Source organism: Corvus moneduloides, chromosome 2 (genome assembly GCF_009650955.1).
Source record: "Corvus moneduloides isolate bCorMon1 chromosome 2, bCorMon1.pri, whole genome shotgun sequence".
NCBI lineage: Eukaryota > Metazoa > Chordata > Aves > Passeriformes > Corvidae > Corvus > Corvus moneduloides.
Genome location: NC_045477.1, coordinates 34,285,510 through 34,309,213, shown reverse-complemented (window position 1 = coordinate 34,309,213; position 23,704 = coordinate 34,285,510). Strand labels below are relative to the sequence as shown.

Sequence of the window (23,704 nt, the reverse complement as noted above, 5' to 3'; positions counted from 1 at the left end):
CGCGCGGCAGGGCCCGGCCGGACCCCCCGGGACCCGCGGCAGGGCCGGGGCAGACCCAGCGCGCGGTGCGGGCCCGGTGCCGGGGCGCGGGGACCGTGAGGGGGGACGCGGGTGTGGGTGGTGGCAGGGCCAGGTGAGGTGCCTCAGGGAGCTCTCTGGCGGTGGCGAGGAGGGGTGGCGGGGGCTGAGGCACAGGGCGGCAGCGCCAGTGGGATTTGGTGCCTACGGGCGGCGAGGCGCTGGCCTCGGTGAGGGGTGGCCCAGCTTTGTCTGCAGAGGTCTCTGGTGGTGAAGGGGGCTGGGGGGAATAGTGCAAGGGACATGCGGGAAGGGTTAGCCAGGGACGGATTGAGGGCAGAGGGAATTGTTAGCCTGCTTTGGAGATTGGGAAGGGGTTACAGTGTGACTGCACAATGTTGCAGAGTGACTGAGGTAATCGATTTTCCGTATTCTGCACTTGGGACGGGGCAACCCCGGGTGTACCGACAGACTGGGGAGGGAGAGGATGAACAGCAGCCAGTGGAAAGGGACTTCGGGGTCCTGGTCAATGGCAAGTTGAACATGAGTCAGCAGTGCCCTGGCAGCCAGGAGGGCCAGGTGTGTCCTGGGGGGCATCAGGCACAGCATCGCCAGCCAGGCAAGGGAGGGGATTGTCCCGCTGGGCTCTGCACTGGGGCGGCCACCTTGGATATTGTGTGCAGTTTTGTGCACCACAAGAAAGACATTAAGCTATTGGAGAGTGTCCAAAAGGGACCGCGAGGATGGTGAAGGGTAGTGAGAGCAAGCTGTATGAGGAGCGGCTGAGGGCACTCGGTCTGTTCAGCCTGGAGAAAAGGAGACAGGGGAGACCTCATTGCAGTCTGCAACTTCGTCATGAGGGGAAGCAGAAGGGCTGGTACCAATCTCCTCTCTAGTAACCAGTGACAGGACCCGAGGGGATGGCCTGAAGCTGTGTCAGGGGAGGTTTAGGTTGGATATCAGGAAAAGGTTCTTCCCCCAGAGGGTGTTTGGGCACTGGAACAGGCTCCCCAGGGAAGTGGTCACAGCACCGAGCCTGACACAGTTCTAGATGTGTTTGGACAATGCTCTCAGGCACATGGTGTGGTTCTTGGAGTGTCCTGCCTAGGGCCAGAAGTTGGACTCGATGATCCTGATGGGTCCCTTCCAACTCAGTGTATTCTGTGAGTCTATAATTGTTGGGGACTGAGGGAGTGGAGGCTTCTGGCAGTGCAGCTGCTCGATGTACAGGGGTAATTATGTGAGTGCAAGTGCTGGTTTGGATGGTGTTAGTGATAATGATTGAGCTCATGAGAGTGGTGAGCTGCCGTACAGATGGTCTCTGTAAAGAGTGTCTGGAAAGTTACTGTAGTTGGGTTGCAGTGTCAGGAAACTGCCTGCTCCTTTTAAGGATGCAGTGGCAGTGTAGTTATTGCTTGAGACAGTGCTGGTAGTGATAACAGGGGGTCAGTCAGCACCTCACAATTTTATTTGTTTGGGAGAAGAAATAGATCTTTCCTTCTGCAAATGTCCTGTCGGTTTAAAATGTGCAGTCAATCCTCAGTCCCCTTAAACATGTTCCCCTCTCTCTCATGTGTGTGTATTTTCTATGGTTTGCAAAATCCAGCAAATCCCTTATTGTAGTATGTATTTTTTCACCTTTTACAGCTTGGAAGCTTTCTTGTTCCTCTCTGTTTGGGAAAAATTTCATAAATACATCACTGGAACTCATCTGGGTCTGGAGTTAAAATAAAGAAAGGCCCTAAGCCTTTTCAAAATACTACTGCTCAAAATTTTCAGTTTATATCCAGTTTTAAGCAGGGAATTTGATTATCCATTTAGTGAAAGGGACAGAAACAATTTAAAGAAAACCTTAGGGAGTGCTCTAGTGATCTTCAGTTTCTGAGGAAATCAGTAAAATAAATGCTCAAGTGGAAATGCAATCAATACCAGTCCAGTTAATTCTGCACTGAAGAAGTATGACAGATTTTTGAAAGTTTAATGAAAAAATATTGTATTGAATTGGAAACTGCAAAGGTTGTATGTGAAATAGGATAGAAAGTTATTTTGTATACAGAAAGCTGACATTGCCTTGCTTCAGGGTATGGTGAGTGTGGTGAGAAGGCATAGGACAGTGTATGGATTACAGTGCATCTGTCAATAGTTGGTTTAACTTCATTCCCTTGATTTTACAGGCTTGCTTATGTGGCTTTTTACTGATTTTTTTCCTTGTTTACTTGTGCTTATTTTAATAGGGAGAAGTATCCAGCCTGCTGTGTTTAGTCACAAGTTTTTATCAATTTCAGCTATTATTGTAAAATTCAGTACTTAAAATTCAGACAAGCAGTTTAATATGAAAACAAGTTATGCACAATGTTCCTACTCATTCAGTAATAAAACATCCTATACTATATAAACTATTCTGGTTTGGGCATTTGATTATGTGACTGCTAAAAGCAATGAAGCTTCATAAGTGCCCTTTCTTGTGGCATTTTTTATTTTGTATAATATATGCTATCAGTTCCATTACAGAACTGTTCATTGCCAGTCGAATTCTGAGGTTGGTAGTTGTGACAGCATGCCCAGGGAATACTGCTGACATGCATATCCCTTCAGAAAGTGCTTTTGTTCCAGTTCTGACAATGAAAGCTGGTATCAGAGTTGCAGTGAAAGGGAGATATTCATAGTGCTAGGAGAACAGAAGGAGAGGGAAAGAGAGGCATGTGAACAAGTGGAGTTGACAAAAAGCCTGATAAAGAAACAAAGGACTGGAAAAGGAACAACTGCTGGTTTGATTTGCAAGAATGTAAAAGACAGGCTGCAGCAAGGGATGCAAAAAGTAAGTGGTGATAGAGACCACTGTATCTTCTCAGGTATACATATATATATATATATATATATATAAATATAAATATATCAGGTTGCCCCAAAGACATGGGCCTGAGTACTACCCTGGGCAGGGTTATTGCTGTCAAAAACCCAAATTGTTTTATTTCAGAACTGTTACAAGCTTGTCACAAATGACACAGGCCAGTGAACATACAATGTTTTGTAAACCATTCATCAATATATTTTTTTCCTTCACTTCTAGCACAAGTATAAAAAAAATTTAAAAAAAAAAATGGAAGAGAATAAGAAAAAGAAGAAACCAGAAGAGCAAGTTCAAGAACCTGAATCAGATTTACCAGAAGCCTTACTAGAATATCAGTAGGTTTAATATATTTTAACTTTTCACTCATATAGGGTATGTGAATGAAGGAAGCAGATAACAAAAACAACTTACCCAATTTAGAGCCTGAGCTGATAGTTTTGGGGTTTTGAGGCTATTTCAGAAAGGTACACTTTTTAAACTGTAGCTGTAAGAAAGCAATTAAATGGGTCAGAAATTTTATGCCATTAGGCTATCACTTGGGGAAAAAAAAATTATGAAAACCAAAAAACCCTGACAGTTTTTCTGTTAGTAGCAAGCTTTTGATCAGCATACACTGAAGTTGCAAGATCATATTTGACTGTATTTTTTAGGATTCCTTGGTGCTCGTGGAGGTTTGTTGTCACTAGCCAGAACCTCAAGACCTACAATTTGCTGTCTTCCTTGGTGCAGCTGAGAGCAGAGCACAGTGTTTTGTTTTGAAAGTAAGAGATAGATAAATTAAAGGCCTCTTAAAATCAAGCAGAGAAAAATAAGAGCCAAGGGGGAAATATCTGAAGCAGTTACAAACCAGACCAATTTATTTGATTTCTAGTCTCTTGAGTAGATGGTTGAAAGGAGAAAAAGTAAGCTTCACAACTTTTATCTAAGAGACAGAAATTGAAAGGAAAATACCTCAGGAACACTCAAATATCCAACAATTATCAGTGTTTAGGGAGCAAGGAGTAGTGCCTTGGTGTGGAAATGAAAAGTGGAGTAAGCAAAATGAAAAGTAGCCATGTATAGTTGTAGTGACATCTATAGGAGTTCAGAGGGTTTATGTTCACAGGATTTTCTGTTTCATTTACAGAGAACAATTTTGCATAGTGAAATAGCCTAGATTTAGCCAAATCCTATCACAAACAAATACCATCTGAAAAGTCAAAAACTAACTCATCTATTTTGTGAAGGAATAAGGAAACTGTATTACGGGGCTGAGAAAAAAACGGTACCACTTTCTGATAAAATTTTTGTTATGCATATGCAAATATCCAAGCAAATGACTCATTTGTCTGGAGAGTCTTCCACTGAAATAGGTGCTGCACTGACATGGAATATGTAGTTTCTACAGCAACAGTAGGGAAAAAAGGGAAGAAAAGTATTCTTGCTGTTTTTATCTTTCTTCCTCTCTCTTCTCTTTCCCCCTTGCTCTCCCTGTCCTTCTCTTCACCTCTGTAATCCGTAATTTCTCTACCATTTGACTGAGCAAAGGTGGATAATCATACAAGTGAATATCTGTCACATTCCACTTTAGGATTTATCAAGTGTGTAGTATTTATTTAACTTCCATTCCCGTTTTTTATTTCCATACACTGAATAATGGTCACTGTTCCTAGGGAGTTCGTTATTTTGCATTTTCATTAAAGTTCTCTGTTTCAGCATTTGTTAGGAAAAACAATTTTATTATGTACTTTTGCTGTGGCCATGACCACCACACCCCCATATCTCTGCTCTAGTCTCTCTCTAACTAATATCTTTGTACTTGATAGAAAACCTGAAGAATACCTTGGAGCACAGTGACACCAGAGGATGCAAATTTAGTAACCTGCAATTTGCATGATTCAGTGATCCAAACTTAGCAAATTAGCTAGGAAAAAAATTATCTTCTTTTAAAGTAGCTTAATGCAATAGGGAAAGGAAAAACTCCCCAAAACCCACAAAAAAAGCACTCAAAACCCCCAAACTAAAAACTGAAGGAAGAAGAACTGTTAAAAGAATAAAAGACATTGTGATAATTGTCATTGTGATAATAATACTTGCCTCCATTGTGCCATATAATGAATGAATTCTGGGAACAGAGGTACAGATTACAGAGAATTTTGCAAATAGACACCATTTGCAGCCTAGTGTTTCTCATTCTAGAAGAGAGAACACCAGAAGGAAATATTTATTTTACAGCTGTGGCAAAGAGAATGACAAGTAGTCTATGAAAACATGAAATCAGTGAGCTAGTTCTTTGACAAAAATACACAAACAGAACATACTACTTAAGCTGGAGTCCCTATTCTCTTAGTGCTTCTTAAAGGCTAACAAGTTCTTGGTGAAAAAATGTAGTTTATGAAGCTTGACAAACCACATTATCAGAAGAATTGAATCCCATTGAGTTCTCCAGTTTGAGATTCATTTGACCTATGTCTGAGTTGCCCAGGCCTTCTCTATAGCTAGTGATGAGTAATATTTTCTGGAGCACAAATAATCTTGTCCTGAAAGTGGCCTGTGTAACAGGTCAGCTAAAAATCATGCAGAAAGAACAAACCAGCTCCAGTCCTCAAGAGGCTACACAGGAGCAGTATAACCAGGGAGTCTGTTGCTCTCTAGGGATATGAAATCCAAACTAACATGCAGGCCTAGATGTATACAGGAAATAATTTCTTTATGTGTTAGTAAGCAGACAGTGGTATCTACCCAAATGAGTCAAGCAATATGATATGAAAATAAACATTTGGGTAGTATTTACATCTAACCTAGCTTAAATAGCATTTCTTTCTCTTATGTTTTTGTGAGAATGTCTCTTTCTTTACTCTCTCTTCATAGCATTGTGGCAAAAGACGCAGCAATTGAACGGGTTTTGTTTCATCTGGAAGGGTTGGAAGAAACGATCAAAGAAAATCTTAAAAGAGTAAGTGACTGTGCATCCTTCTTCCAAGAAATTTTATTTGTGGTTTCTTACTCACAGATTCAGTTTTATTCTTTCCATTCTAATACTGCATACATTAAAACTAGTTATTGCAGTGAATTTGTTACAGTCAATGAAACTAGAGATAGTGAATCACTTTATGTGCTAAAAGTTAAAGTGTTATCTGAATTGTGACAACACTTAATAATAAATGTCCTAAATACAACATGCTAAAAAGAAGCTGCAGGAGTAGAACATTAAAGAATAGGACACAGCAGTAAGGTAAAGCGAGTTCAGTGGAGGTGCTTTCCAATGCACAAGAGATCCTCATAACCACCTGTGTATTACATGGAATCACAGAATCATTAAGGATGACAAAGACTTCTAAGATCATCGAGTCCAACTGTTTAACCCAGCACCACTGTGTTCATCACTAAACCAGGTCCACAAGTGCCACATCTACGTGTTTTTTGAACATTTTCAGGGATAGCTATTCCACCACTTTCTTGGCCAACATGTTCCAGTGCCTCACCACCCTTTCAGTGAAGAAATTTTCCCTAATATCCAATCTAAGCCTGGCACAATTTGAGGCCTTTTCCTCTTGTCCTGTTACTTGTTACCCAGTGATACTTTACCGTGCCTTACATCTAGTGCCTCCTGATGGGAGAGAATTTACTGAAAGTCCTTGCAAGGAGTTTGAGAGATAAACTGAGATGTCTCCTTTAGTTTTAATGTTTCCAGATAGTTGTTTATTAAGTCTTATCAGAGGAACAGAGCCACTAGCATGACCCAGGTACAGCATAGAAGGAAGAAAAGTAGGAGTGAGTCTAATTATCAAGATTTACACAGCCTTTTAAAGATATTTTAACCAATAGTTACTAAAAACGTACATTATTTTCACTTTCCTACCAATTATTCAGTAACACGACTAGGAACTGCGGAATTTTCTATCCAATCATTCCAAACCACTTTTACTGCAGAATATGGAGTAGTAGAAGAAGGAGAAGAAGGTTTAGAGAACAACAACAATCCTCTATTTTGATATTTTTTACTCTTATCTATATACTATAAAGAGAAGCCTAAAACCTCTAAATTTTTCACCCTGTGACAATCTTACATAGTAGTCTATCACCTAATTCACACCACTGTATTTTCTAGTTCTTGTCTGACTGTTGGTAATTTTTTCCAAGGTTTGAAGCTAAAACAGTGTTGTTCAGGGGGGCAAGAACCCTTAAAAACAGGCAGAGAAATATTCTCGGCACTCTGGGTTCCCACACCTGGAAGGAGAGACCAACCTCCACGTGGCTACAAAGTCCTTCCAGGTGGTTGTAGAGAGAGATAAGGTGCTACCTGAGCCTCCTTTTCTCCAGACTAAACATCCTCAGCTGCTCCACAACCAACCTGTGCTCTAGTCCTTTTACCAACTTTGTTGCCCTTCTTTGCCATCTTTCTCTACAGCAAACATAGGACAGCAAGCCCCTTTTCAGTGGGTATCTTTCCTGCAGTACATTCAGATATGCCTTTTAACCAGTCCTGCAAATATTCTTCAATGCTATAAACTTCATTTTTGTCAGCAGTATTAGCAGACCTAACCAAGTACTGAGATTTGCTGACCTTCTTTGGATCACTTTTGAAGTAATGGAATTGCACAGGTTTCTGTGAGAATCTAGTTCTTGCTGCAAACATAGTTACAATAAAAACTGAATAAAGAAGAAAGACCATCATGCTAGCATACTAGCTGCGATTTTTAGCACTGCTTGATGAAGACTCGCTTTCTCATGGATTAAGAATTGTTTTGGGTAATTTTTAGAACAAGGTTGTGTAACTGCTGATTGCACCTGAGTGACACTTTAAAGAACCGTGTATAAACAGCCATAATATGGCATCTGATGACTGTGAGCAGTGAACTTTGAGAATAGATAATACAGAGTCACCTATTAAAATTAATTGAAATTGCTCAAAAATCCTTATCTGGATCATGTTGCAGCCTGCACTTCATAGCAGTGAAACATTGAAACAATGTCTCTCTGTCCTTCCCATGCCCATGCTTGCCCTGCTTTATAAGTATCCATCTGTTTAGCTTTATGTGGTGCTTCTTTCAGTCTTGAAGCCTGGATGATGTTTCATTTGTGGCTTGACTATCACTGGAACTGGCATTTGCTCTTCTTTCTCCAGGAATCTGAAGGCCTTTATGATTATTGTTGGATCTTATGTCTCTTGTGGTTATACTGCTGGATTGGAGGGCAGTTCAACTGACTTGTTCAGGAACACAGAGCAACAGCATAGGGGAGATCCCTCAGTGGGTCTCCTCACTTTATGACTCCTCAGTGGGTCTCCCCATTTTATTTGAGTGTGTTACTGAGGGCTGGTGCCTGTGAAGGACTCACACTGACAGTTTACAGAATAAGGCTCTTCATTAACATAAAATTGTGACAGATTAAGGTTTGATGATTGTCACTGATGGTATCTCACTGCAAAAACTTATTCAAAGCAATGCACAGACAAGCTCTAATCCTCAATGAAAGTATTCAGTGTCCACAGAGTTTGCTTCTTACCCAGTAGGCATCCCTATGGGGGAGAAGACAGGTTCAGCCTGTCGACTGATCCCAGCAGTTACAATGGAGTCTTCCCAAACTTCTCCCCATTCCTAACTTACTTTTATACTATTTCCTTGTGTTTAGGTGGAGCTTGAATGACTCTAGGCATACATCTTCTCCTCTCTCCGCTGGCTGACAGGTGCTGTGCAGTTTCTCAGCTACAGAGTACCATTGAGTTCCCCTCCCTGCAAGGATTTCTATGCAGCCTGGCGATGGTGTCTCCACTCTGCTCCACCCTCTGTTCCATCTCCCTTAGCAGGAGCTATGGTTGCAGATTGTAGGGAATCATCATGGAATAGGTTTCAAGCATGCCAACTGCATTCCATTCAGAGAGCAGCAGCTACATTTTATCCTATAATTTCTGACCACTACAACTTCTGTTAGGATGTGAATATAACGTCCTAGTTTCCTCTAATTTTACCCCCAGCCATCTTTCTACAGTTATTCCCTCAATTTGCTGCTAGTTTGTGGTCTCTCAAGGACTCCTTCATATTTTAGATTGAGCAGGGTGAAGTGCTATTTGTTTAATTTAATCAGGTTTTGACAGTGCTTTGAGCTCTATTCTTTATTTCCTGCTAATGTTTCTGTGTGGTTTAGAGTTAATCCTAGAAGTGAGGAATGCTTGAGACTCTGCTGCCTAGTAACTGTTACTGTTTGCTCCTGTATGGTATCCTTTGGGAACAAACATACACAATCAGTAATTTCAAATAATCTGAGTGTCACTAGAGAGGGTCATGGCCAAGGGCTATGATTGGAATCAGAAGGTATAACTAATTTCAGCTCTGACAAGACTCTTTGCTGAGGTTATATGCAAGTGACCTGATTGTCTCATGATTTTTCTACATGAAGATGGTACATTCTCATGAAGAATGTCAACATGAAGCAAATAGATCCTACATATAAATATTGTTATTAAATTATCCACCAGCAGCTTTCTTTCCAGGCAATGGATGACTATTGGTGTGCTGTGCCAAGTACAGCTGGCATTTGTCTCTCATTTCCTTCCAGCGGTCTTGAAGTTACTGAGGAAACGTCTGAGCCTTGCAAACTCTCCCTTCTGCTCTGTCCTTTCAGAATATGAAGAATAGGTGTTTAGCTGGGTGTTCTTGAACTTAATCTGGCACTAGACCAGATTTTACTTTTTTTACTTAAATTTGTCACTTTGAAAACATTTTAATATGAGCTGTGTCTTCCGTTCTTTCTTAGAATGTTGTTCTGAAGGAGGAACAGAAGGTGCTTATCAGACGCTTAGTAAGACAAATAGAAGAAAAGGAGAACAAACGAGATGACAAGGAGGTTGTAACCAGGGATGATGTGGAAGAGTCACTGAAAGCAGTTTTTCAGTTTGTGAAGGACAAAGAACAACTTCTTCAAGGTATATTGTGATCTGGGGAAGTGTGGTTTGCAGTCTATACACTTGGGATTGAGTACTTGTTGTTGTTTTGCAATTTAAGTAGAGATTCAAGTTCCTTGTTGCACAAAATGTAAAAAACTTTTCTTCCCCCAAAATTGGGCTTTCTCAATTTAGTATGAGATTGTGGAGGGCTTATAAGTCAATCTGTCCCTTCCAAGTGATATATAGTATTGTGCAAGTACAGAGGCTCCTTCTTTTTTGAAACTCATGAAAGCCCTAAGCACTGGCTCCACTCAAGATTAAAAATAAAATTATTGATGGCAGGAAAAAGGAGCAGTTTTGACTGTTGAAAATTCTGGCTGCCATCCCTGCGATTCTCTGTGGGAGACACATGACCTGGGTCACAACATTTCGGTGAGAACTCTTGTCTCTTCTTAGAAGAATAAGACCAAGCTGTTTTCAGCAATGATGGTGGCCCTTGACACTACATGAGGCCATCAGGTTGTAACGTATTGTAGTGTGGAAGAATCCCCCTTCCTTCTCCATTCCCTGTGAAAGCGCCTTTCTTAAAGAATTTGATGTTGTAAGAATTACCAGTTCAAGGAATCAGTAATGAACTTGTCTTTTGACATTCTTATTTTAATAGATCTATGCTCCCAAATTGAAGAAACTAAGAAAATAATTTCAGAAAAGCAGCGTGAGAGAGATTATTGGTTGGAGTACAAAAATGTCGGAAGTAAAATACATGCTGAGAAGATCAGCAGTCTGGAAAAAGACATTGCAGAAGTCAAATATGAACTTGAAAGAACTGAAGGTCAGTTTACAGCTGGTGTAAAGCAAGTTTTACAGGGTCTTTGCACATTGCTTGCAGGAATTAAATTATACAATTAATTTTGGGTCAAGTTCTAGTAACTTGTATCAACTTCTCCAGTAATTCCCATTAACTTTTCTAAGTGCACCTAGGATGGGCTGCATGATCCTGAAAAATATAAGGACTCTCTTTCTCTCTCTCTGTAAAAGTTCCTTTATTAAAGAAATTGATAAAGTTTACAGAAATGACGACACTTAAAGAAACTAATAAGCTCGTCCTGTGATGGTTTTCTTGTAAAATACAGGCAACCCATTTTTAAAAAAGGTCACTCTGAAGGACAGCCGTTTTTTGTAAAAATAAGTCTACGTATATTTAGGTCGCCTATACAGAGGGCTCCCTTAGCAGTCATACTTGAAAATGTTGACTCTGCTGCTGTTACTTCTCATCATCTACAAGCACTTCACATATTGAAAGCTCCTTTGACAGGAAAGTAGTATGAGCTCATTCTTGGAACGGTCTTTTCTATGGAGCACACTGGTTTGCATGCAGGACTAGAGGGAGCTCTTTAGCCAGTGGTCTGGACCTTTCCTCCTAGTTGGACAGTGTGAGGCCCTGCAAAATTGTACAGACATAGACACATACTGGGAACTGTTTCAGCACTGTCACAAAAGTGGAATTAATTTGAGAGCTTATATATTGTGGTGCTGAGTGCTTTACAAAGATTTCTTTATTACTGCATTATTTTAAAATCATTTAACTATTTTGCTGTTACATAACCCACGCTCCCAACAGGAGAAGGATGTCCTGGTTTTCTTTCTTTATGTCCCTCTCAGTATGCGTGACCACAGCCAAGCAGCTGGTAGTAACAGGCAGTGACACTGCTCTAAGGGTCTCTGTATATTCTGTGCCAGCCATTACCAGGCGTCAACTACTGTGGATAAGAGCCAGCCAGCTATCTTTTTGTCTCTCAAAACATATTTTACCATGATTAAGATCTGCCCTGTGGCTTCTACATTTCCAGATAGCTTGTCAGATATCCATCACTGTATTCAGGAGAGGTTGGGTTTTTTCATTATGCATTTTCTGTGTTCTTAATTGATTTAAAACTTTCCTATATAGCTGCTGAAATACGAAGTGAAAAATAGAATGGGCTTTTATATAGAATGCCAGTAGGGACATGCAGTCTGACCTCCTGCATGTCACAGGGTACAGAGTTAAAAATTCGTGGTCCAACAGAAGTGTATTTACTGAAAGTCATGTTATAGTGGTACATGTATAAGTGGCCCACATAACATACTGGGAAATGATGCTGCCAGTACTGGATGTTTACCATACTATTTTGCTTAACTCCCTAAAACTGAACCTAGAAAGTGTCTGGGGCATAGCGCCTTCCAGCAGAAATCTAACGAGCTTTCAGAGCGAGGCAGCAACAAATTGGGCTTGTTCACGCCTTGAATGTGTAACAGGCATAGAGAATAAGCATAGATGAACAGGTTTCTGTCTCTGTGTGTACCACTGAAGGGCTTGACACTGGCACAGTTCATGTTGTCTGGTGGTGACATTTTAAACAAAACAGCTGGAGAAGAGAGGAAGCAAATGAGAGCCACATGTTTAGGTGTTGTGTGGGGAAAACAGTGTTGCAGTGAGAGGATTAGGGAAGATAGCCTCTTTAGGAACTGCTCAGACACGCAGTTTCTCCTTTTTTTCATTCTCCCCGTACAACTCAGGTTATTTAGCTGTCTGAAATAATGGAACAGTGAATTCATTATACTATGGAAGTACTTCCTTTTCATTCTGCCAAGTCTAGATGGTGGAGTCCAGCTTCCACAGTGTTAAATTAATAACTAATGCACAACTAATACACCTTTCATATTTGACTGCCTTTGACTCTGCAGTGCGTCCATGAGCAGATATTCATTTGCAGCCAGATCAGAAATAAGCTGTCTGCAACACAAGTGCAGAGAAAGACTGAATCTCAAGCCTTTGGAATGAGTATGCAGTGCCTTCCTTCAAAGAAAATTACTACAATCTCGTTCATTCCTTCAAAAGGAGGAAATATCAAGCAGAAGTGAGCTATTTAGAAGAGCAAAAAAAGAACTAAAGGGAAGGATGAAATAATTAAATAGCGAGTGACTAGAACATGAAGCCAAACATATTCAGTTCGATGTAAGACACACTTTCTAAATAATGACCACAAGTAATGACAGAAGCAAATAATTGTGGCATTTGCCACATTCTCCATTTTGTCCTGTTGTCAAATTAGACCCTTAGAGCCTTAAATAAGTCAGAAAATTTATTAGGCTCTTTATAATAACTATCTGAAAAAATGTCATGTGGATAAGGTGATCCAATATGCTTCTATATCTAAAAAATAAATTTTCTAAGCAAATCTCTCACATGGCTCCAGGAGCTCTGCTATTGATAGAGAGAAAATTTAATGTTAAGATGACAATATTTTAGCAGAGAACTTCTTAGCTCACTGCTCAGTTAGCAATGAATTGCTCAGCTGTTGCAATTGTCAACAGAAATGTGTAAGCCACTTCCAATTTCTAGTTTTGTAGTTAACACTACTGTTCTTTGGGTTTAGGAGGATGATTTCTGGATATTTGAATTCTTTTCTGTGGAGCATCTATGCAGGTGACACTCACTGATAAGTTCCAGTTTAGTAACAACATGCTAGTTATCTATCTGTTATCAGAAAAAATTACGTCAAATAATGATTTCTGATTTCCCTGGGGTTTCTTTGTTTTGAAGAATATTATAGAGAAGCTTTGAAGGTAGTGAGAGAAGAAAATCAGAAACTGTTTGACAGACACATGAAGTTACTCAGTGAAGAGGCTCTTAAGGTATTCTTTCTGCTTTTTTAAAAACTGCCAACTGTATTATATACATGTATATACACATGTACTCTGCAATATTAATTATTTTAACTCATATTAAGACTTTGAACTTTTCTAATAAATGTAAAATAAGCTGTAAATCTTGGTACACATGGAATTGGTTATTGCTCTTCATGCATGTACCTTTTTTCTTCTTTCCATCAGAATAATGATGGGTAGATGTGAGGGCATTTTACAAATGAGGCATGGGAAACTGGGGCACCATGCACTGACAAGGCTTGTTCGAGAACATATTGCTTTTTCCATGGCCTTGGTTTTGACATTTGCACAGACTTTAAAAAGCAGTAACATACAAAGAGATTGCATGAAAATATACATCAATTTAAAAAAAAAAAGGTTTCACTGTACTTGTAAAGTACAACATTTTTAAAGTGCCACAATAGTGCAGTCTCAGGAAAATGTAGGTTTATTGATACACTATGTTTTTTTGTCATCTCTGCCAGCTCTGGTTTGAAAACATGATTTACGAATAGCTCTAGTGACAACTTCTTACTTTCACAAAATGCAAAGCATACTTCAGTACAAATCACTAGGCCCATTTGGTGTTTAAATTCCCTGACTTCAGTGCTGGAATTTCTAGTCATGTGAGAACATAATCCAAAGGACTGTGTTAATGGTGATCTACAGAGGCATCTTCCCTCCCAGTTCTTCCTTTCCCCTTTACTGACATCAATAATTAAACTGTAGCATTGTCTCATTAGCACAGACCTCTACATGTTTAGGTCACTTGTTGTAGATCAGTACTACCTCATTTGGGATTTTACTTGGGGTTCTTAATGAAGGTTTGGTTTTCTGAAAGCAGTAAGATTTGAGCACTATTGGGAACACAGAAGAATTTGTTAGGCAAAAAAGGGAACTGTCCTATTTTAATATGGGAAATCAAAAAAATATTGGTAAATTGCTGGACATATAATCTGCTCTAGGCAGGATGATGGAGAAACATCTGGCCTTGTGAACTAAATCCTCTTGTAATCCCTCAGGGGATGCTACAGTCTGTTGTGTGGATGTTTCTTAATTATTTCCTGCTAAAGAGCAGAAGATTCTTCTTTGTAGTATGCAGGACTGTCAAAGTTCTGCTTTCAGATGAGATGATCTAAAATTGTGTTTTCTCAGAATGCTGTGGGATACTTAGACAAACACTGTCGCAGAGAGATTGAAGAGAATGAGTGGCTAAAAGAAGAGGTAAGAGGATCACTTGCCTACAGTTTATCATGGGAGTTCATGTTTGAAATACTGTGACCTACAGTCAGAACTGTTTCCAGTCATGGGCCTTGGGAGACTTCTGCTGGCAAAGGAGAGCAATTTTCCAGTAATTAATCTGTAATCCTGAGCAGCAAACAGTGCACTGTGGTGAATAAAGGTAAGAGGTGAACATCTGCTTTCACAAATGGAGGACCCCCTTTCCTGCCCAAGTTGTTACATGAAGGACTACAATGTTCCATACAATTAAGGATTTTTATCTGTGGAGATTGGGATGCTATATAGTATAAAGGATCAACCAGGTAAGTAGCTGAAGGGGAGAGGTTTGAATTTCATTAAAGTTCTAGTGCTGCTGTATTGAAAGAAAATGAATATGGATGTTGGAAACGTTCTGAGAAATGGCTTGAGACAACATTAAATGGAAGGTATAAAGAAACCATGGAGACTCTACACTGAAGAGAGGAAAATCAAAATCATATATAGTTGTAATTAATTGCTTGATAGCTTTTATACCGTCCTTTAATGGCAATTTAGAGCTATACATTAGATAGCTGTAATTTTCTTGACATGAAAAATTTTTTGTGAGCCAGATTTAGGAAACTAATTTTTTCCATGGTGAGTGTTTGATTTTATTTATTCCAGTCAATATAGGTTCTTTGTTTCAATCAAATCTAAGCATGAGATTGGTGGGTGAAATGCCTTTCCTCACTTTCACAGCCTCACAGTTGAGAATTGAGCAAAACTTTCTGGGAAGTTAATAAACAAACTTCTTACTTTTCCATGCCACATCAACAAACCTGGCAGAGGTTTCTCCATTTTACTTACTCGTTTGAGATACTTGCCAGTATGCAGGGACACAGCCTTCCTTCTTCCCCTTAATGAGTTCTGAGCATGCATCTTTAACTTTCCAGGGAGGGTGTCCAAACCACAGCTTCTGAGGCAATGAGGGTAGTGCAAAGAAATGGGAAAGAATTAATGTTTTGTTCTGTGTAAGCAAACAGGAGCTCAAATCTATGCATCCCATCACTGAATGAGTATGAATTCTCTTCCCTTCTCCCTGTCTCACTGAACACTTACAATTTTTACACACATTAGCAGTGCCAACAAGAGAGCACTTTGGAGAACTCTTATGCCCTGACAGGCCCTCACCTCAGAGCTGAAGGATTTGGATTTCTTTCCTCTCAACTAGAAGTTTCCTATGTTATGAATTACTTTCCTATGTTGCTACTTTCCTGTGTTATGAATTAGTGCTTTGAATTTTGGGGGAAACAAAACTATTATCACTAACTTCTCCAGTCCTCTGAATTCACCCATTTATGTTCTCTGCTTTTCTTACATGGATGAAATATTTTCTCTCAGACTAATGTTTATATGTAACTGACAGACTCTTTCAGTATTTCCTTTGGGGGAGATAAACCAAAAATTTTAGTTTTGTCTCAGTTCAAAATTTTATTTTTGTTTTGGTTTTTTTGGGATTTTTTTTCAGTTTGGCCACTGAACTGAAAAATGACTTACTAAAATAGCTCTAGATTAGTCACCTCCAAATTTAAACAGATTTGGAGACTTCAGTCACATTTTTCCATGGTTACTGTGTCACACCAAGATGGTGCAAAGCTGCATTGCCTCATGTGCCAAGCCACATCCTGTTACTGGTTAATATCCAGTCATTTTCACCTTTTTAATCCTTGGGAGAAGTTGTAATTAGTTTTAACTGCAAATTTGGATGATTATAGCTGGGTTAATTTGGCTTTGATGAGAATGGATGCTTTCAGATCGCTGGGTAGTGCTCTTAACCTTGTGCATAGGGCTAAGCTTTCTGGGAAGATATCTTTCCCAAAGTACGTTCCCCTCCCTGTGAAGGGGGTAAGAACTTGCTTGTACTTCAACAAAAGTGGGAGGAATTTGGGGAACTGAATAACTGGCATCCTTTGGTCAGTATAACTCCACAGTGATATGGGGCAATTACCTGTCTGAAAGCAAGTAGTACCTGGGGCTTAGCCACTGTCACAGAACCATAGAACATCCTGAGTTGGAAGGGACCCACAAAGATCATTGAATCCAACTCCTGGTCCTGCAAAGCCCCAACATGTGCCTGAGAGTGTTGTCCAAATGCTCCTTGAGCTCTGTCAGCACTGGGGCTGTGATCATTTTCCTGGGGAGCCTGTTCCAGTGCCCAGCCACCTTCTGAGGGAAGAAATGTTGTGGTAACTTGGACTGAAAACTTCACAAATTCTGGGTAAGACGGTTTTGTGTATAAGAAGGAATTAGAAAAACAACACTTGCTGAGCAAGACCCTGAATTTACCTCTGCAAAGAAGCTTTTCCTCTCTCAAAGCTCTGATGTGAAAGCAAAAAAGAAAAATCCAGAGCTCCTGTCTAGCAGATCTGTTTGACTACATAAGAAGGTTTTGCTGTCAGGGTTGCATAGCCCAAATATGTGGCTGTGATTGACACACATGGGCTGTGACAGTAAAAGGGCTCTAATAAAGGTGTGAAAGAATCAGAGAGACCTTCCCTTTGAAAATGTGTCACTGTGTTTCCCCACCAAATGTGCAATCTTGCTGATACAGCTGCATTCTTTCTAGGTATGTGCTGGTAAGGTAGTTGCTATCAAAGCTTTCCAAAATTCTAAGAGTTCCCTTTTATTCTTTTTTTTTAATTGTCAAAAGGTTAAGATCTACCGAAAGGCACATAGTGATTTGGAAGCTTCTGTTCAGCTCCTGGAAGAAGAAAATACCAGCTTAGTGGCAAAACTGATTGATACCAAACTTCAGCATCTGAGAGTACAAGGGTAAAATAATGCTTTTATGGACTTAAAAGTGATTAATTTTTTTTTAAAGACTATGCTCCTGTCTGCCTCTAGAGCTATTTGGGCTCTCCCACATCAAAGCCAAAGTAGTTTCCTAGTTGAGGGAAGATAGGATTTGACTGAGTATATGTGGGAGTAGCATCTCTGAAGGATGACAGTAACATTGGGACTTTCCAAGTACCAAATTTCAGAGAAGAAACTGGGTTCTTAATTAATCTGTTAAGACCTAGCGCCACTCACTTGATATGACTGGGGCTTGGAAAGAGTTTCTTCGTGTTGCAATTAGATGGTCTCAGCCCCAGCTTTTCAGACTAAATGCTGAATAGTAGACTTTTCCTTTACTTACTGAATAATAGACTTTCCTTTACTGTTGGCAAAATGTTTAAGGATGTGAAGATTAATTTGCACATATAGGGGGCTTTGCAATCTTGAGTGAAACAAATGACCTGGCACTGAGTAAGGAAGAGACCTTGGGAAATGTCTGTCTGCAGAGGTGTCTGTAGTACTAGCTTCTTTTGTATTGAAACACTTTACACTTTTCCCCAGAGAAAGATTAATTTAGCTACAAAATGTCAACACTAATGGTATCAAAAGCACAATACAACAATGTGAGAGATCCATCTTCATTTTCCAGTCCCAGCTCAGTGATTTTAGCCATATTGCATAAAAAGTTCCAAGTCTTAAGAAGTGACCATTTTTCTCTCCTTTCCAAACTTTGGATTTCTTTGAAATGAGAGCTGCCAGCTGTGGTCTGAATCTTGGACTGACTGGAGACTATAACATTTGTTTTCTTTTAGTCTCATGGACATAGTTGAACTTAGGCACTAAGAATAAAAAAGAGCAGCTTGTTAGCCACTAAGCTACCTGGCTGCCTCCGTTGCATTTTTAAACCATTGCGCTATTCTGCCTTTGTGGTTAAGCAGCAAAGGCTTTCAAAAAGGGTGGCATCCCTCTCACCCCAAATCACTGCACAGGACAGTTTAGAGATAAAATTCAGACCCCTTATATGGGTTTCACTTTATCTTTTTTACTCCATAGGCATTTGTTCCATACAAAGGGAGCTGGCTTGCAAGAAGAGCTTCCAAAGGATGAAATGAAAAGGGAAAATAGAGTATATGCAGGTAATGAAGCTTATAAGAATTGATAAGTTACTGAACATTTACAGACTTTTTATTTCTGAAGCTTTTTATCAAACTACCTGTTTGACATGGTGAACCCCTTATTTCCCAGTTGATGGCAGCCACCACAGCAATGATGGATTGTAGTTTGCATAAGGAGACAAAATCACAATCTACCTGTAATACAGTTTTCAAATTTAAATTGGTTTTAGATTGTGGAATATAATTACTCATCTAGAGCTAGCCTGGAATGCAGTTTACAGTATTGGCCATCTTTTATGAAGATATGATTCATATCTTAATCAGTTCTTTACTGATCCATATCATAAGTTCATTATATCTTGTCCCTGAGAGGACACTCTTAAACTCTGTGCTGGCTTTCACTTTAAGTGTACATGCACTTTGCAGTCATTCAGCTGATACACCAGAGTTGAATTATAAGTAAATCCCTAGCAAGAGCAGATTAAGCTACATGGAGCTCAGCCTGAACTGAAAATCTTGGTAAGCAGTACTGAATTTTGGGCTGAATCTCCATCCCTTCTGGTAGGTGTGCCCCAGAAAAGGATATGGCATTAGGCAAGAAGGAGCATGAGCATGTGCTTATCTGTTTATGACAGTCTCTGTGGATTCCTTAGTATCACAAGTTTTATTTTACATCTTTGTGTGAGTAGAAGAAAAAGGATGGAAAAAAGAACAAAATTAAAGAGATATGTTAGAAAAATGGAAGTCATACAGTTACGGATACATGAAGAAATTTGTTGAAGTTCTGATCAGTCCCAGCCATAGGTGGGCCTTTTGAAACCATCAGGCAAACATGTTGACTAAGACTTCTGTATTAAATATATGTTGACTTTGAAAACCTTAGCTAGACTTTTGCAATAGTTACCTGGAGGAGAAGGCTTTGTTCCAATAAGCTGGGTCATTGTCCCAGGCAAGCCTATAACTTGGCAGGCCATGTCCAGAATCCTGTGTCATCCTGAGAAGTAGTCAACTACAGATGTGATCTCTTTAGAGGAGTAATAAGTAGACTAACTGTGATTCAGGAACTTTTTTTTATGTACCTATAGATACACATACCTGGATATAGAAGAAGTGTACATTTGTTTTTACTGCCTTTCTTTTCTTTTTAACTATTCAGGGCTCTACAGGATTTAAGTTGAACTGATAAAAGCTCATTTTTTCCCCTGCCCCCTCCCACAGACCCATTAGTTCTAACTTCCAATCAATTTCAGTCCCTGGGTCTTGATCAGAAATTGTGAACAAAAAAACACATAAAAAAACCTAGGGAAAGCAAACATTTGGCTTGAATTGCCAATTAAAAATACTACCAAGCTGTTCTTTGCATCACACGGGCTAAGCTGTATTAAAGATTGCAGGCAATGCTCATACCAAGTACTGATTCTGACTTCCATAAAGCTTAACAATTACATACGGTTAATTTTTCTTCTCTTTAAAAAGCAAAGGCAGATGGAAAGAGCCTCAGAAGTGCCTTTCCAAAGATTCTGCCTAAAACAGATTATGAGAAGCCTCAAGACAGTGATGAAGAGCTGTGGAAAAAATTCTTCTCTCCAGCTCTGGACAGTTCATTGTGTGAAGATGAAGATTTCCAGGTAGGAGTTAAAGCTATCAGGCCTTTCACTGACACAAACATCTTTCATTGTGGAGCATGAGCTACTGTCAGGACCATTCTATTTCCAGTGGTGTTATGGCATCCAATGTCCTTTACCTGGAGTGCAATTCAGGTGCTTGGTCTTAGTCCTCTGGTGCTGGTTGGGACAGTTTGGTCACTCCTTGTCCTTCAGATGCTGTGCCAAAAGAGCACAGGTTCTGTGTCCCATGGGCCAGCCTCACGTGGATGTTTTGGATGCCTTCGGGCATCTCTGATATCATGAGGCACATGTTTTGGCAACTGAGTGGTGTCCTAGGAACCATCCCATGGAGTGTCAGGATGAAATTCCCCTTAGAAAGAATTCTGAGTGTCACATTATGAGAGGTTCTTTTGCTTGGATACTGGTCCTTTAGAATCTGTGTTGCACAGTAGCATTAAAGGATCAACATTCTTTCAACAGAAAGCCAGGATGAAGGTGTTCCTGGGTGCAAATTTCATGGGTTGAGAAAACAGTACACATTGGCCTTTCCTGTAGCTGACTCACTCTAACCCAGCAGAAAAGCTTCCCTTTCTTTCTCCCCCTGATTTAGTTTTCTGTTGGGTTAGTCAACCAAGTTGGCTCAGAGGTTTGGAGAAAACCAGAGCCAGTGCAGATGTGGCAAAAGCACATGGCTGGGCTTGGACCTCTCTCTTTTTGGCAGGAGCAAGATGTTGGATTAGTTTAATTCTTCTCACAGAACTGAATTTGAGATTAGAATTTGGGTTATGGAGAAGGTGATATTGGTGAAAACACACAGGAGAAGAGGGCAGCAGGGCTGTAGCCTCCTAAGATGAGCTGGCTTGCAAAAGAAGCCCATTATTACTGACATTATCAAACATGACCCCAGGGCAGCATCTCTACAGTTGCTTAAAAAAGAAAAGTTGCTGGGTTTTTTTTGAAGAATGGTTGCTTTCCTATGAAATTGCAAAGGAAACATATTCATTCTTCTTAAGGCATACTCAAAACTGGGACCTCTGAAGAGAAGGCTGTATGTGGTTGGAGAAGCTGCGCCTACTTGTAAGGAACCAGAAGAAATGCCAAGCAGGAGCCACAAAGAAGAGGACACTGTTGGTAAATCAGATGGGCATATCACAGCTGAGATGATCAAGGCTTTATTTAAGGAAAATGTTGATGAAAACTAGACAAGCTCTGCTGTTGACACAGAAGTGTAACATTCTCAGTTCATTAAATATTTGCTCTCTTCTGTGTGGCATGGGGCTTTGAGGAAATACTTTAGAGTGCCTGAATCATGATTATAAGTTTCATGAGAGGTATGTCTGTGTGCAGAGGCTAATTGAAAAGTTCCTTTTCTTACCACTGAGAGAGGTCTTGTGCACTTTTTGGGGTATTCAGTCCACATAGCAGCACATATATCTACTAAAAGATCCAAACTACTATTTAGTTTGTATGGTCTCCACTTGCAGTGTGGAATTCCCTCTTGATCAGACAGTGAAGGGGTAAATGCAGGCTGCCATAGAACATAGAACTGTTACAAAATACTTAATACTCTGCTAAAGCAGAATTCATTTATGCAAACATAATTCAACTATTGCTATAAATTGAATGTTTGAATGCTTTTTTATCTGTCTCCATTAGACCCCTACTTAAATACATGGAAATAAACAAAAAATAATTTAAAAACAATTTAAAACCAGCATAAAAATCTCTAAGGTCTTAAATACTTTGTTTAGAATTGGCCAAATATATTGTGTAAGCCCATGTCCTTGGTTTGTGGCTGGTCTCTGTGAACATGTATCTTAGTGCATTGATGCAGTGGGGAGGTTTCCCTCTGGTTCCTTCTCAGAAGCACACAACAGTTCCTTCCCACATGTAGGCTCTGACCCATGCATTTCCTCACTAGAAACTTGTGACAGTATTGAATAATCGGATTTAAACCCTTGACAGGTTAATCAGCTGTTTGGAATAAAGATTTTTTAAAAACTTACATTTTAAACAACCTGTATCTCTGTGCAGTATCTCAGTGTGTCTGTACTTCAGTGCAAACACTTTTGGTTTTCCAAGCATGCTCAGCTGTTCCTGCCCAGCAGGTGTCTCCTTGGGCTGCAGGTGAGTCCCACTGTTCTTCTGGCTCCACTGACCAAGCTGGGATCACAAGCAGACAGGTAAAGGTGGCAGACTCCACTTCATACTGACTCTCACTTCTCTGCCATGTGGTGAACAGTTAAGTGGGTTTGCACATGCCCCTCCATCAGTGGAGTTACTGTGAAGGCTGAGGTGATTCCTATCCCTCGAGTGTCCAGGGAATGGGGATCTGCACTTGGGCAGCTCCTGCTGTGTCTGCGGCCCAACAGAAGCCTCCCCTCGGCTCCCCTGCCTTGCTTGAGTGCAGTGCAAGCCCCATGCAATGGCTGATTTGAAAGAGAGATTAGTTCTGCTCAGTGATTAGTTTAGCTTCTCCTTTAGATGCAGAATTAGAATGTGGCTTATGCTGAATGGCTTTTCTGTTAAAGAAAGGCCTCTCCTTCTTCCCACCACTCCCCAGAGGGGATTTACATTTTCTAATGGTGTAAATGTAGGACCCATCTCTGGGCTTCTCTTGGCTTATGCCCATAATGCGTAACACCATGTGCAGGACATATGGCAGGACAACATCAACCTGCACCTTGGAAAACAGAACTCTTGCCTCCTCCAGTCAGTTTAGCCTTTTCCCACAACTGCCTCTGTGGGTGAGAAGGAGTTAAAAAGAAATCCCAAACATGCTAATTAGGGTACAAGCCACAGGCAGCCTGCACAAGCCAGAAGCAACAGCCTGCAGCAAAACATATTTAGTGAAGTGTCCCAAATCCCCTTGATTTCTACAGGATTAGCATTAAGGCCACTGCGAGGCTTTCATATGGAGAAAGCTGGGTCTTCAACCCAAGGCATCTGGATTTGATAAATTTGTTACTGGCAAAATCTCTCAGAAATGAGCAGCATGTTGTAAAACAGGGCTGATCAGTCCACTTTCTGGCAGCACAGCCAGTCCTTCAAAGCCCCACTTGGAGTTCACTACTCCAGTTAGGACCAAACTTAGAGTCACCTTTGCACTCCCAGCATTATGAAATACCTGTTCTTTACTGTGTTACTGTTGCACGAGACAACTCTAGGATACAAGCAAGGGTCCAGGTGTCTCCACAACTATAATCCAAGCTAAGCTTCCACTGAGCTGAAGTTATGTATTTAACTAGAGCACAGCTCAAAGAAACTTGCTGTTTCAACAGGAAGAAAAAACCCCAACAAGTATTCCTTGGAATTCAAAATTAAGGAAATAGAAGCATCACTCAAATTGCATGGAAATAAAAACTTTTAATAGAACTGAGGTCCATGTGCCGGAAGTGAGAAACATCAATCCATGGAAGGCCTAAAAAGCACAATGGGGAGGGGCGTGCTGAGAGCCTGTATCCACTCCAGTGATAATAGGAGCTACTTGCCTCAGCACTCTGCTGGCTTGAACTCTCTCTGAACA

At 40.3% G+C, this 23,704-nt stretch overlaps 1 protein-coding gene across 2 annotated transcripts; it reads left to right on the top strand.

Annotated features, from left to right (window-relative positions):
• Nucleotides 1–22,195, top strand: CCDC83 (coiled-coil domain containing 83). Of its 2 annotated transcripts, none has more exons than XM_032099050.1 (11): nt 1–65; nt 3,089–3,204; nt 5,720–5,804; nt 9,605–9,773; nt 10,399–10,566; nt 13,318–13,409; nt 14,577–14,645; nt 17,332–17,453; nt 18,510–18,592; nt 20,048–20,199; nt 21,192–22,195. In XM_032099050.1, exons 2-11 carry the CDS (start codon nt 3,119–3,121, stop codon nt 21,378–21,380), a joined length of 1,215 nt encoding a protein of 404 aa, XP_031954941.1. In that variant the 5' UTR covers nt 1–65; nt 3,089–3,118; the 3' UTR covers nt 21,381–22,195. The 2 variants fall into 2 exon arrangements, with proteins under 2 accessions (XP_031954941.1, XP_031954940.1); XM_032099049.1 differs by lacking the exon at nt 1–65 and adding an exon at nt 1,003–2,836.
• The last annotated feature ends 1,509 nt before the right edge of the window (nt 22,196–23,704 follow it).